This window comes from Tachypleus tridentatus, chromosome 3 (assembly GCF_004210375.1).
Source record: "Tachypleus tridentatus isolate NWPU-2018 chromosome 3, ASM421037v1, whole genome shotgun sequence".
NCBI lineage: Eukaryota > Metazoa > Arthropoda > Merostomata > Xiphosura > Limulidae > Tachypleus > Tachypleus tridentatus.
Window position 1 is genome coordinate 66,061,335 of NC_134827.1, and position 16,436 is coordinate 66,077,770.

Genomic DNA, 16,436 nt, shown 5'->3' on the forward strand with positions numbered 1-16,436 from the left:
TTTTAATCAACAAATTATTGTTCAACTTTCCACTCTCAGTAGCTTTTCTTTCCACTTGAAGAGTTCTTCATATAAACCATGTATAATCTTGTATGCACCAGAAAAAACATCAAATACATCGGGTACTTCAATAAATGAAGTACAGTCACAGTTCATTTTCCATTACTACTCTCTGGACTGACTGTTCTCGAATTAATTTCTAATCGTTTTTCATCACCAAAATGTGAATTTCACTAATGAACCATAAGTTCACTAAAACTAGTCTAATACATGAGAAGTAACAAAGAAATGGATCAGATCTCTACTTCATCTTTTATTCACTAGACTTGATGTTGTGATGAAGAAAAAAAATTAATAACTCAATGCACAAGCTGTAATGTTGAAATAGCACAAAGCTACACAATGGCTACCTGTGCATGTTCACCAAGGGGAATCAAACTACAGATTTTAACTTTATACTGCAGTAAACATAAACTAATAACTAGGTAAGTGACAGTTATTTTTGGTCACAAAAACGGATAATACAGTGATTGTACAGTAACAGTTTTTATAACATACAATATCCAGCGACTGTACAGTAACAGTTGTTGAAACATACAATGGAATCAAACTGTACAGTAACAGTTGTTGTAACATACAATAGAATCAAACTGTAAAGTAACAGTTGTTGTAACATACAATAGAATCAAACTGTACAGTAACAGTTGTTGTAACATACTATAGAATCAAACTGTCAAGTAACAGTTGTTGTAACATACAATAGAATCAAACTGTACAGTAACAGTTGTTGTAACATACTATAGAATCAAACTGTAAAGTAACAGTTGTTGTAACATACTATAGAATCAAACTGTACAGTAACAGTTGTTGTAACATACTATAGAATCAAACTGTACAGTAACAGTAGTTGTAACATACTATAGAATCAAACTGTACAGTAACAGTTGTTGTAACATACTATAGAATCAAACTGTAAAGTAACAGTTGTTGTAACATACAATAGAATCAAACTGTACAGAAACAGTTGTTGTAACATACTATAGAATCAAACTGTACAGTAACAGTTGTTGTAACATACTATAGAATCAAACTGTACAGTAACAGTTGTTGTAACATACTATAGAATCAAACTGTACAGTAACAGTTGTTGTAACATACTACAGAATCAAACTGTACAGTAACAGTTGATGTAACATACTATAGAATCAAACTGTACAGTAACAGTTGTTGTAACATACTACAGAATCAAACTTGCCTTGAACCAAAAGGTGAGCTAAATTATTCATGTTACTTGATACGTCCACACAAAAGTACTCTCCTATCGATTCTCCCCATGCTGAATTAGCTGCCCTAAAAACGTAGAGAATCCAGTTAATTAACTTAATAAAAAACTGATGTGTAAATAAATGAAAGAACAGTATGTTGCCTTTAAAGTTCAGTATATACAAAAAGTGAAACAGAAGTAAAAAATCTCCTCAAATACAAATCTCCTCACTTATGTCTAAGTAAAATGTTTAACATGCAGTTACATTTTTTTAAAACTATTTGAAATGCACTTGAAATCTCTCTTCTAACATTTCTTATCCTACAGGCACAAACTGAACTACGAGGTATAAAACGTTGGAACACAGAATCTTTGTAAGAAATTAACCTACAGGACTAATTAAAGCTTTAGTTACAACATTTGGTACTCAGAACCTTCTTAAGGATTGGATCGAAAGGACTACTGCTTCCCATGCTGGATTAAACCTTTAGTTACAGCTACACACTTTAGAGGTTTACAATCACACCTTTAGTTACAGCTACACACTTTAAAAGTTTACAATCACACCTTTAGTTACAGCTACACACTTTAAACATTTACAGTCACACCTTTAGTTACAGGTACACACTTTAAAAGTTTACAATCACACCTTTAGTTACAGGTACACACTTTAAAAGTTTACAATCACACCTTTAGTTACAGCTACACCCTTTAAAGGTTTACAATCACACCTTTAGTTACAGCTACACACTTTAAAAGTTTACAGTCACACCTTCAGTTACAGCTACACACTTTAAAGGTTTACAATCACACCTTTAATTACAGCTACACACTTTAAAGGTTTACAATCACACCTTTAGTTACAGCTACACACTTTAAAAGTTTACAGTCACACCTTCAGTTACAGCTACACACTTTAAAGGTTTACAATCACACCTTTAATTACAGCTACACACTTTAAAGGTTTACAATCACACCTTTAGTTACAGCTACACACTTTAAAGGTTTACACTCACACCTTTAGTTACAGCTACACACTTTAAAGGTTTACAGTAACACCTTTAGTTACAGCTACACACTTTAAAGGTTTACAATCACACCTTTAGATACAGCTAAACACTTTAAAGGTTTACAGTCACACCTTTAGTTACAGCTACACACTTTAAAAGTTTAGAATCACACATTTAGTTACAGCTACACACTTTAAAGGTTTACAATCACACCTTTAGTTACAGCTACACACTTTAAAGGTTTACAGTCACACCTTTAGTTACAGCTACACACTTTAAAGGTTTACAATCACACCTTTAGTTACAGCTACACACTTTAAAGGTTTACAATCACACCTTTAGTTACAGCTACACACTTTAAAAGTTTACAGTCACACCTTTAGTTACAGCTACACACTTTAAAGGTTTACAGTCACACCTTCAGTTACAGCTACACACTTTAAAGGTTTACAATCACACCTTTATTTACAGCTACACACTTTAAAGGTTTACAATCACACCTTTAGTTACAGCTACACACTTTAAAGGTTTACAATCACACCTTTAGTTACAGCTACACACTTTAAAGTTTACGATGACACCTTTAGTTACAGCTACACACTTTAAAGGTTTACAATCACACCTTTAGTTACAGTTTACACACTTTAAAGGTTTACAATCACACCTTTAGTTACAGCTACACACTTTAAAGGTTTACAATCACACCTTTAGTTACAGCTACACACTTTAAAGGTTTACAGTCACACCTTTAGTTACAGCTACACACTTTAAAGGTTTACAATCACACCTTTAGTTACAGCTACACACTTTAAAGGTTTACAATCACACCTTTAGTTACAGCTACACACTTTAAAGGTTTACAATCACACCTTTAGTTACAGCTACACACTTTAGGTTTACAATCACACCTTTAGTTACAGCACACTTTAAAGGTTTACAATCACACCTTTAGTTACAGCTACACACTTTAAAGTTTACGATGACACCTTTAGTTACAGCTACACACTTTAAAGGTTTACGATGACACCTTTAGTTACAGCTACACACTTTAAAGGTTTACAATCACACTTTTAGTTACAGCTACACACTTTAAAGGTTTACAATCACACCTTTAATTACAGCTACACACTTTAAAGGTTTACAGTCACACCTTTAGTTACAGCTACACACTTTAAACATTTACAATCACACCTTTAGTTACAGCTACACACTTTAAAAGTTTACAATCACACCTTTAGTTACAGCTACACACTTTAAAAGTTTACAATCACACCTTTAGTTACAGCTACATACTTTAAAGGTTTACAATCAAACTTTAGTTACAGCTACACACTTTAAAGGTTTACGATGACACCTTTAGTTACAGCTACACACTTTAAAGGTTTACAGTCACACCTTTAGATACAGCTACACACTTTAAAGGTTTACAGTCACACCTTTAGTTACAGCTACACACTTTAAAGGTTTACAGTAACACCTTTAGTTACAGCTACACACTTTAAAAGTTTACAATCACACCTTTAGTTACAGCTACACACTTTAAAGGTTTACAGTCACACCTTTAGTTACAGCTACACACTTTAAAGGTTTACAATCACACCTTTAGTTACAGCTACACACTTTAAAGGTTTACAGTCACACCTTTAGTTACAGCTACACACTTTAAAGGTTTACAGTCACACCTTTAGATACAGCTACACACTTTAAAGGTTTACAGTCACACCTTTAGTTACAGCTACACACTTTAAAGGTTTACAATCACACCTTTAGTTACAGCTACACACTTTAAAGGTTTACAATCACACCTTTAGTTACAGCTACACACTTTAAAAGTTTACAGTCACACCTTTAGTTACAGCTACACACTTTAAAGGTTTACAGTCACACCTTCAGTTACAGCTACACACTTTAAAGGTTTACAATCACACCTTTATTTACAGCTACACACTTTAAAGGTTTACAATCACACCTTTAGTTACAGCTACACACTTTAAAGGTTTACAATCACACTTTTAGTTACAGCTACACACTTTAAAGGTTTACAATCACACCTTTAATTACAGCTACACACTTTAAAGGTTTACAGTCACACCTTTAGTTTCAGCTACACACTTTAAACATTTACAATCACACCTTTAGTTACAGCTACACACTTTAAAGGTTTACAATCACACCTTTAGTTACAGCTACACACTTTAAAGGTTTACAATCACACCTTTAGTTACAGCTACACACTTTAAAGGTTTACAATCACACCTTTAGTTACAGCTACACACTTTAAAGGTTTACAATCACACCTTTAGTTACAGCTACACACTTTAAAGTTTACGATGACACCTTTAGTTACAGCTACACACTTTAAAGGTTTACGATGACACCTTTAGTTACAGCTACACACTTTAAAGGTTTACAATCACACCTTTAGTTACAGCTACACACTTTAAAGGTTTACAATCACACCTTTAGTTACAGCTACACACTTTAAAGGTTTACAGTCACACCTTTAGTTACAGCTACACACTTTAAACATTTACAATCACACCTTTAGTTACAGCTACACACTTTAAAAGTTTACAATCACACCTTTAGTTACAGCTACATACTTTAAAGGTTTACAATCACACCTTTAGTTACAGCTACACACTTTAAAGGTTTACGATGACACCTTTAGTTACAGCTACACACTTTAAAGGTTTACAGTCACACCTTTAGTTACAGCTACACACTTTAAAGGTTTACAGTCACACCTTTAGTTACAGCTACACACTTTAAAGGTTTACAGTCACACCTTTAGTTACAGCTACACACTTTAAAAGTTTACAATCACACCTTTAGTTACAGCTACACACTTTAAAGGTTTACAGTCACACCTTTAGTTACAGCTACACACTTTAAAGGTTTACAATCACACCTTTAGTTACAGCTACACACTTTAAAGGTTTACAGTCACACCTTTAGTTACAGCTACACACTTTAAAGGTTTACAGTCACACCTTTAGATACAGCTACACACTTTAAAGGTTTACAGTCACACCTTTAGTTACAGCTACACACTTTAAACATTTACAATCACACCTTTAGTTACAGCTACACACTTTAAAGGTTTACGATGACACCTTTAGTTACAGCTACACACTTTAAAGGTTTACAGTCACACCTTTAGTTACAGCTACACACTTTAAAGGTTTACGATGACACCTTTAGTTACAGCTACACACTTTAAAGGTTTACGATGACACCTTTAGTTACAGCTACACACTTTAAAGGTTTACAATCACACCTTTAGTTACAGCTACACACTTTAAAGGTTTACGATGACACCTTTAGTTACAGCTACTCACTTTAAAGGTTTACAATCACACCTTTAGTTACAGCTACACACTTTAAAGGTTTACAATCACATTTTTAGTTACAGCTACACACTTTAAAGGTTTACAATCACACCTTTAGTTAGAGCTACACACTTTAAAAGTTTACAGTCACATCTTTAGTTACAGCTACACACTTTAAAGGTTTACAGTAACACCTTTAGTTACAGCTAGACACCTTACACACTTACCACATAGTAGAACCAACTCCAGAACCAAAATCAAAAACAGTTTTTGGTTTGAATTCAGGGTCTTGTTTTTTAACCTAAAGATAGAAGATGACGTACATTAGTCATTATAAAGTAAGATATATTTAAATATTGCACTCTTCACGGACCACACTTGAAAAGGAGAAATGGACTCCTTACAGAAGTATTTTATACAACATGAAAATAACTAAGAAATACTGAAATCTTAAAAATGTGACAATTCTGATTAAACAGAAGTTACATGGGTTTCATGTATTTGAAAGGGAACATAAAAGAGCCTTCACACGTGAGAATATACGAGATAAGATACTGTGTTAAAACAAACGAATCTGTTGTCAGTTTTATAGAGTAAGGAATTACTAATACCATGAAACAGGTGAGTAGAAACATGAACAAGTAAAATTAGAGCATTGTGTTTGTGCTTTAATTACACAGATTTCATTTTTTCACTTCAAAGAACATTTGTACAAAGTAACCCTGAGATGAACTACATGTGACTGGTAAAGTTTTCCATATTTTCAGTCAATTTTATTTTGTGTACAAACAGTTTTGTATAAAACTTCTCGAAGTTTATTTCAATATCAGAAGAACCTTATATTAGTTATTGTGTAATTCATGTATTATTATACAAAATAGAAAATATGAAGTGATACCAAAAGTGGTTTTGTATTTTATAAAGTTTTACACATGAATTATCCAAGATCTAAACAAAAGGAATACTCTGACGTGATCCAAACAAAAGGAATGCCCTGACGTGATCCAAACAAAAGGAATGCCCTGCCGTGATCTAAACAAAAGGAATGCCCTGCCGTGATCTAAACAAAAGGAATACTCTGCCGTGATCTAAACAAAAGGAATACTCTGCCGTGATCTAAACAAAAGGAATACTCTGCCGAGATCTAAACAAAAGGAATACTCTGACGTGATCCAAACAAAAGGAATGCCCTGACGTGATCCAAACAAAAGGAATGCCCTGCCGTGATCTAAACAAAAGGAATGCCCTGCCGCGGATCTAAACAAAAGGAATACTCTGCCGTGATCTAAACAAAAGGAATACTCTGCCGAGATCTAAACAAAAGGAATACTCTGCCGAGATCTAAACAAAAGGAATACTCTGCCGAGATCTAAACAAAAGGAATACTCTGCCGAGATCTAAACAAAAGGAATACTCTGCCGAGATCTAAACAAAAGGAATACTCTGCCGTGATCTAAACAAAAGGAATACTCTGCCGTGATCTAAACAAAAGGAATACTCTGCCGTGATCTAAACAAAAGGAATACTCTGCCGTGATCTAAACAAAAGGAATACTCTGCCGTGATCTAAACAAAAGGAATACTCTGCCGAGATCTAAACAAAAGGAATACTCTGCCGAGATCTAAACAAAAGGAATACTCTGATGTGAAACCTAAAACACTAAGAAAACTGAGCAGTTGATGTTTCTTGCTTTTCAACAATTTTCTGTGGTTGAAGTTAAAATTATTTTCTATGTATGAAATGAGAAATGTAATCTTACTTCAAAAACCTAATCTTTTCTTTCTGGAAATAAACGATCACAGGCTGTAATTATTAAATAATTCAATTCTTAAAGGTTGTAATCTTGAAAATACACATGATTTGAAACTAATATTTATGGTTCAACATGAATTGTTCCCCATCAGTATTTTAGCAGGAAGAGCATGTGTGTTTTCTTACAGCAAAGCCACATCAGGCTATCTGCTGAGCCCACTGAAGAAAATTGAATCCCTGATTTTAGCGTTGAAAAATCCATAGACTTACAGCTGTACTAGTTGGGGCATTAGCAGAAAGAACTCAGTAACTGGTGAGTGAAGGAAAATGCAGAAATTAATAGTTCTAAATATTAACACAAAAGCAGCTACAATGACATCAAACCTCTGAAAATATCTGTACAAGTGATGCGTAATCAGGCGCTAAACGTCCAGCCAAGTAGAGTAACCCTTGATGAGAAGTATAACTGCAAAAAAACAATTTTATTTTATTAGAAACCTTCTGAACTGGGCTTAATGTTTATGCTTGTATGCTAAAATGTAAATAATGAAAGATTAAATCAGTCTTCTAAGAACATGGATGTTTTCACACACACTGAACTTTATGTTTACAGCAGTTCTTGTTACACAAATTTATTCTGTTGTTAAAAAACACAGCCTCTATTTACTTGTTGTCAGTTGCATGCTGTCAGACAAAGTCACCATTTATTTTTGTTCAATGATACAATAACAAAGAAAGCCACTGTCTCTTTATAGTCAGTGATACATTGACAAACAAAGATACTATTATGAAAAAGGATATTTATAAATTATGCTCATGACAATACAACATTCCTTTTATAGATATCAGGAGAAGGTTAAAGTTGAGATTATAGAATGTAGTTGGCTAACCATGTGTTAACTGTACAGGTTTCATCTGGCTAGTGTGGCAATCTGTGTATTGGCTGTACAGGTCTGAACTAACTGATGTGTCTAACCTTGTGTTGATTGTACAGGTTTCATCTAGCTAGTGTGGCAATCTGTGTATTGGCTGTACAAGTGTCAACTAACTGATGTGCCTAACCATGTGTTGATTGTACAGGTTTCATCTGGCTAGTGTGGCAATCTGTGTATTGGCTGTACAGGTCTCAACTAACTGATGTGTCTAACCTTGTGTTGATTGTACAGGTTTCATATGTTGATTAGATAGCCACACCAGCTAAGTGAAAACTATACAATAAAAAATTTAAACCTGTACGGCCAATTGAACTTTTCATGGTCTTTGAATAATCTATTTTAAAATAAAGATCAGAAGCATAATGTTACAATCACAATGTTTCATGTTTTTTGTACACGTCTAAATCAATTTCTGGAGAAACTGCAAACTTACTCTATAGGTTTCCAGTGATATACTGTTCGCTTGAGTTTATAGAGAACCCTATCCTTCCTACTTTGTTCCAGCTTCGCATTTTCTTCTGTGGTGCTTTCTTGGGACTTATTATAATCTGTAAATACATAAAGACAGTGAAACGTTTTAAATAATATTCAAGTTATAATTACACACTGGAAGATCATTCCATACATCCAGCTCAGTGTGTAGTGTGTGGAGTTAAGACTAATCTAGGTCTTCTACACCAGACTACATTGTGAGATATCTCAAAGCCACAGTTAATGCAATGCAATTAATTTATTATAGGGTTCACTTTCCTGATGGTATATTGAGCAATTACAATAAAGTTAAAAATTTTTTTTATTCCAAACTGTCCTCATTAGCCACAGAATTTTAAATGGAATCCATAAGACCTACCACAATTTTAAATATTTATTTTAAAATTGTTTATGGTCCAAATGGAAAAACTGGTTAAATATAACTACACTGACTACATGAATAAGACTGGTTGAGTAAAAGTAAAGTGACTTCATAAATAAGATTGGTTGAATACAAGTACATGGACTACACAGAGAAGAACGATTGAGATTAAGTACTAGCTGTAAAGACAAACAACAAGACACAGAGTTCTCTCGTCAATGACCGACGCAGATAACTGTGAAGTGAAATTATTTCAGGCGAATCAACATTCTATGTCTAGCAATATATTTTGTACAGTTTCACTATAAAACTGTTAACATGTGCCTTGTACAGTTTGACTATAAAACTGTTAACACGTGCCTTGTACAGTTTGACTATAAAACTGTTAACACGTGTCTTGTACAGTTTGACTATAAAACTGTTAACATGTGCCTTGTATAGTTTGACTATAAAATGTTAACATGTGCCTTGTATAGTTTGACTATAAAACTGTTAACATGTGCCTTGTACAGTTTGACTATAAAATTGTTAACACGTGCCTCGTATAGTTTGACTATAAAACTGTTAACACGTGCCTCGTATAGTTTGACTATAAAACTGTTAACACGTGCCTTGTATAGTTTGACTATAAAACTGTTAACACGTGCCTTGTATAGTTTGACTATAAAACTGTTAACACGTGCCTTGTATAGTTTGACTATAAAACTGTTAACATGTGCCTTGTATAGTTTGACTATAAAACTGTTAACACGTGCCTTGTATAGTTTGACTATAAAACTGTTAACATGTGCCTTGTATAGTTTGACTATAAAACTGTTAACATGTGCCTTGTATAGTTTGACTATAAAACTGTTAACACGTGTCTTGTATAGTTTGACTATAAAACTGTTAACATGTGCCTTGTATAGTTTGACTATAAAACTGTTAACATGTGCCTTGTATAGTTTGACTATAAAACTGTTAACACGTGCCTTGTATAGTCTGACTATAAAACTGTTAACACGTGTCTTGTATAGTTTGACTATAAAATTGTTAACATGTGCCTTGTATAGTTTGACTATAAAACTGTTAACACGTGCCTTGTATTGTTTGACTATAAAACTGTTAACACGTGCCTTGTACAGTTTGACTATAAAACTGTTAACATGTGCCCTGTACAGTTTGACTATAAAACTGTTAACACGTGCCTTGTATTGTTTGACTATAAAACTGTTAACATGTGCCTTGTACAGTTTGACTATAAAACTGTTAACGTGTGCCTTGTATAGTTTGACTATAAAACTGTTAACATGTGCCTTGCACAACAAGGTCTTTCTTACCTTTCTCCAGTTCCTCTTGTTCAAGCAATAAGGCTTTCTCTTGTAACTCTGATTCCTCAACAGGTATCTTTCGAGACCAAAGCAGGTTACAAAAATTCACCGATTCATTTTCAAGGTGATTCACATGAAGTCCTTCAGAAATGAATAAATTTAAAAATAAGTATATAGCCTGTTTTATACCTTGCTGATAAGCTAAATGGCAAATAAAGTCTAGGTTCAAGTACTTAGCCTAATCTCAAATATAAAAGTCAAGCAACTCCACCATATGTACTCATTATCTCCATATATATTTATTTATATCATTTCTGAACCCAAATGAACTTGAGTACATATCAAATGTTAGATTTATTTTCTTTTAAACAAATACTTAACTAATAATAAGCTAATACAAAGAAAACACTTATGAATTCATCCATTTTGGATTTGTATAAATACATGAGTTTAAAAAGTCTCTCTAATTGTTATTGTATAAAGAATTTATGCTTTTCCCAAGGTACTTTTAACATGTCTGATGTGTGAAGTGCTCGAATGTAGAAGGATTGAAAACAGAAAACGTTTTGATGTCTTAAAAGTTTTGTTCCCTTATCAAAACATTCTCTAGATTTACTTCATCAAATTTCACTTGTCAGTTTATATCATTAATTTTATTTCGAGTTGCATATCAACATTTTATTTTGCTTTCATTTTTTTCTTCTTTACTTTGCAGAGCTGTCTGCAGGCAGTGAAGGGTGATATAGATATGGGGAATTGTGGGTTTGAGCAACCACATGTCACTCCCCTAATTTCAATTTCTGCGAATTGGAGGTAGAGACTGATAGACAGTGTATCCCCACCTCAGTGGGTGTCCTACTTCTTCAGTTACCTCCAAAACCTAGGGTTCATTTTATATAACACATTAAAGCTAGTACATTGGGATCTTTTTAATCAGTGCAAAGTTTTTTGTTTATTATTTTTTAATTTACATTTGTTTCAGCTTGTTTTTAGTCTATAATAATATATACATATGGTTTTCTTTAAGTGTACAACCACGTTATGATCTAAACCAAATAGATAACACGTACTGTTCACAATTTACCTGAGCTATTAATGACTTTCTCTGCAGCTGTCTGTAGTTCTTGTGGAAGTTGAACATAGGTCCGTCTAATTCCGGGATGTTTCTTGTACTTCAACTGACCTTCATCAAATCTTTTCTCCACATCCACATATAACTGAGCTGTATATTTATATCGCACATATCCATCCTGAGATTAAAAATTGAATACACCATGTATTAACAACAACAACAAAAAGGATAGAAACGACTTAGTATTTCAAACAACCACACCATTAAGGATAAGTACTTTGAGATAAAAGACATAACTGTAATGTTGTTAAATTATTAGATGTACAATAAACTAGTACCAACTAAATAAAATCCAGTGTTTATCTATAAACATTTCATACAATTATTGTTTTTCTCTGTTACAATCATATACAAACACTGATTACTCTTTACTTAAGTATTTTTAAATTTTCTTTTTTTTCTTTCCCAACATAGTTAAAAGAAAAAAAAACAATTAAATCTGTAATAAATTTTCTTATACTATCTTAATTTGACCACAGAACTAGTGACACAACCTAATGCTGCAGCCAGTTAGTTTACAGTTCTAATTTGACCACAGAACTAATGACACAACCTAATGCTGCAGCCAGTTAGTTTGCAGTTCTAATTTGACCACAGAACTAATGACACAATGTAATTCTCCAACCAGTTAGTTTGTTCTAATTTTACCACAGAACTAATGACACAACCTCATGCTCTAACCAGTTAGTTTACAGTTCTAATTTGACCACAGAACTAATGACACAACCTCATGCTCTAACCAGTTAGTTTGCAGTTCTAATTTGACCACAGAACTAATGACACAACCTCATGCTCTAACCAGTTAGTTTACAGTTCTAATTTGACCACAGAACTAATGACACAACCTAATGCTGCAGCCAGTTAGTTTACAGTTCTAATTTGACCACAGAACCAATGACACAATGTAATGCTCTAACCAGTTAGTTTACAGTTCTAATTTGACCACAGATCTAATGACACAACCTAATGCTGCAGCCAGTTAGTTTACAGTTCTAATTTGACCACAGAACTAATGACACAACTTCATGCTCTAACCAGTTAGTTTACAGTTCTAATTTGACCACAGAACTAACGACACAACCTAATGCTGCAGCCAGTTAGTTTACAGTTCTAATTTGACCACAGAACTAATGACACAATGTAATTCTCCAACCAGTTAGTTTGTTCTAATTTGACCACAGAACTAATGACACAACCTCATGCTCTAACCAGTTAGTTTACAGTTCTAATTTGACCACAGAACTAATGACACAACCTAATGCTGCAGCCAGTTAGTTTACAGTTCTAATTTGACCACAGAACCAATGACACAATGTAATGCTCCAACCAGTTAGTTTACAGTTCTAATTTGACCACAGAACTAATGACACAACCTAATGCTGCAGCCAGTTAGTTTACAGTTCTAATTTGACCACAGAACTAATGCTCCAACCAGTTAGTTTACAGTTCTAATTTATAGACAACCTTACAGCTCTTATATTATTCATTAAATTAATAGCTACAAGTAGTTACTTGTACTACTAGCAATGCTATTTTGTTCTCACTTTATCTATTTGAATTTATTTGTTTATCTCAGCACTTGCATGATTCAAAGATGACTCAATTTACAAACTTACTTAATCAAGTCACGCAAAAAAAAAATCTATAGATTTGGCCTTCTCTAATTCCAATATTTTCTGCAAGGTGGCACTGGGGGATAATTCCTTTATTACTCTTTTTAACACTCAACAACTAAAAGTTTTGAAATATCTGCAGTGTGTACTTATATGATTAACCAACACTTTTGAATAAAAGAAATTTTTGTCCACTGTCTCATGAAATGTGGTCAAAGCATCTCATAATATATGATCATTTGGGACATGGTTTTACAATCATAGTGAGGAAACATGAGTATATCATAATTAAATGACCAAAGGAAGTTTCTAATGAACCCCAAGGGACACTATAAACAGCTAAAATGGCATTTTGTTAACTTGTTCATGATTAGTTGATGTGCAGCATTAGAAATAAATTATGCTGAGTAGTCTCACATACATGAATGCATTTTATGATAATAATTCTATATTGCTGCTTTGTTTTGTCATGTTAATCCTCTTAAAATATGTGAATATACACCTGCTAATGCTCCTCTGACAGGTAAAATATGTCAATATGCACCTGCTAATGCTCCTTTGACAGGTAAAATATGTTAATATACACCTGCTAATGCTCCTCTGACAGGTAAAATATGTTAATATACACTTGATTATGTGTTTCAGTCAAAGTAGGACAATAAACACATTATAATGCTCTTCTGTCAGTTATGTAAATAAAAACTTGATTTTGTAAAGGTAAAGCCTTACAATATTAATCAATTCAAACACATCTACTTAATAATTATCCATTAATTAATTAGATGTTTAATCTTCTCAACAATCAGCTTCAACAGGTACAAAACAATACCTGGAAAGGGGGATTAAACCCCACTTAAAAAGCTTCAAACATGCAAGATTCTTTAACGGAATGTCTGACAAAAAATAAAACACTCATATTTGTTTACAATGTCAAGAATTATTGTTGTTTTCAGCCTTTCATTCACAATGAATTGTAACCACATTTTTAACATTTGGGATTTCACAGTTTTATTAAGTTATCTAAATCAAAAATGAAAAGTGCCCAACCAGAAATTGTTAAAATTATTTTTTCTGTAGCTGTTAAACACACACCACATGTAACAGTAGTAAGATAAGATCAAACTCTTATATTACATATAAATAACACTAAGATCATAATCAACAGTAATTATTAATAACACATACTGTTGGTATAGCACTACTGCCATACTAAACAACTGTACAATTACATTTCTAAGTTTTTGTACGAAATAGCAAATCTTCATAAGAAACTTCACAGTATAGCCTTAACACCAACAAAGTTAATATTAATAGTTTATTTGCTTTGGTTTGTTCAATTTGACAAAAGCTACCCTAGCGCTGTCTCAGTAAACACCTAGTTTTTAACCATCCTCAATTTTGATATAATAGACTACAAACTAGTCAACAACACCCATCAACTTTAATTTTTGGTTTACTTTTTACCAATGAAAAATTGGCTCGACCATCACACAAAAGTGATCTCAGGCCTAAATCTGGAAACAAAAAATGTCAGCGCATGTTAGGCGACTGGTTTACATAGAACATATTAAGAGGAATGCTAACACTAACAAGAGTAAATACACAAGTCTAAATTATTGTAGTTTTCATTTTCTACTCTATAAGTAAATATACAATTTCCGTACTGAAGAAATACCAGTTGACCTTTTTAATACTATTCTGGGTAGATTATATAATTTTCTTAAAATACTCCACGAAACACTCATATTCTCTATCACATTAACCATGTTTCCTCCATTAGTTTTAACTAACTGCCCTCTCGTGGAGTAGATATATAACTATAATTATATTCATCATGTGCTAAAAAACACGTAGGTTCAAAGAAGTCTTGATAAAACTGAAATAGAAATCCTTATAACCCGAACGCTTTCGAAAGTTGGATCTTTCTTCCTCAGAGGCAATCTGGGAATATCCAGTATAATTGAACGAGTTATGAATAAAGATTTAGTTTAGTAACTTCGTAGAGGTCATCGGACATTCCGGGAATTGTTTATTTCACTGTGTAGTGTTGTAAGCGTCTCATTTTCGGTGCTATGTTGCTGATGACGTTGATGTACATGAATAGATATGTTTATATAAATCAAGTATAGATAACACCTGGAGAGTGATTAATAAAGATATGTTTATATAAATCAAGTATAGATAACACCTGGAGAGTGATTAATAAAGATATGTTTCTATAAATCAAGTACAGATAACACCTGGAGAGTGATTAATAAAGATATGTTTATATAAATCAAGTATAGTTTACCTCCTGGAGAGTGATTAATAAAGATATGTTTATATAAATCAAGTATAGATAACACCTGGAGAGTGATTAATAAAGATATGTTTATGTAAATCAAGTATAGATAACACCTGGAGAGTGATTAATAAAGAGATGTTTATATAAATCAAGTTTAGATAACACCTGAAGAATGATTAATAAAGATATGTTTATATAAATCAAGTATAGATAACATCTGGAGAGTGATTAATAAAGATATATTTATATAAATCAAGTATAGATAACACCTGGAGAGTGATTACTAAAGATATGTAATATAAATCAATTCAAAAGCAGGAAAACTAATTCACCTTTCATATTTCATAACAATTATGATGATTAGGTTTGTTTTGTTTGTTTTTTTAATTTCGAGGGCTATCTGTACTAGCCGTCCCTAATTTAGTAGTGTAAGACTAGAAGAAAGACAACTAGTCATCACTACCCGCCGCCAGCTCTTGAGCTACTATTTTACCAACGAATAGTTGGATTGACCGTAACATTATAATGCTCCCACGGCTGAAATGGCGAGCATGTTTGGTGTGACGGGGATTCGAACCCGTGACCCTCGGATTACGAGTCGAGCGTCTTAACCACCTGACCATGCCGGGCCAAAGCTACATAATTACCTGAACTAGTTCAGAAAGAAAAGATCACACATATCATGATGACAATAATATGGATGAAATAATGTGCTTAAAATGTTTTGTATTTAAGGTTATTTTAACACTCCTACGAAAAGACGTTTCTAGTCCTGATTTCTCCAAGCCAGTTCCCCTGGCTGTGGTTTCGCTAGATAGTAGATAGGGACAGGGGAATCTCGTTAATCCATTCATTAATGGATTTAAATGGCAATTTCATTTAAATACAAAATTATTAGCCTAATATTAATAACCTTTCAAGTTGCTCTGGGGCTTATTAGGCCCCACTTTT

The 16,436-nt window shown here is 33.2% G+C and overlaps 2 protein-coding genes across 2 annotated transcripts in view; one reads left to right on the forward strand and one right to left on the reverse strand.

Annotated features, from left to right (window-relative positions):
- LOC143247018 (alanine--tRNA ligase, cytoplasmic-like) overlaps positions 1-16,436 on the forward strand; it is a 325,641-nt gene that overhangs the window by 96,356 nt on the left and 212,849 nt on the right.
- On the reverse strand, positions 1,191-15,093 carry LOC143247012 (ribosome assembly protein METTL17, mitochondrial-like). Its single transcript, XM_076494315.1, has 7 exons — positions 14,866-15,093; positions 11,541-11,706; positions 10,466-10,597; positions 8,727-8,841; positions 7,743-7,824; positions 5,834-5,907; positions 1,191-1,350 (listed from the first exon to the last, which is right to left on the reverse strand). Exons 1-7 carry the CDS (start codon positions 14,965-14,967, stop codon positions 1,206-1,208), a joined length of 816 nt encoding a protein of 271 aa, XP_076350430.1. The 5' UTR covers positions 14,968-15,093; the 3' UTR covers positions 1,191-1,205.

What these genes read in the sequence shown, in the direction of transcription:
- LOC143247012 (XM_076494315.1), bottom strand. Translation starts at nt 14,967, where the DNA reads ATGGTTAATGTGATAGAGAATATGAGTGTTTCGTGGAGTATTTTAAGA. An exon ending in ACAAGAGGAACTGGAGAAAG is followed by an intron (nt 8,842 to 10,465) that starts GTAAGAAAGACC and finishes ATGTATTTACAG; the next exon opens with ATTATAATAAGTCCCAAGAA. An exon ending in TTGTACAGATATTTTCAGAG is followed by an intron (nt 5,908 to 7,742) that starts GTTTGATGTCAT and finishes TTCTATCTTTAG; the next exon opens with GTTAAAAAACAAGACCCTGA.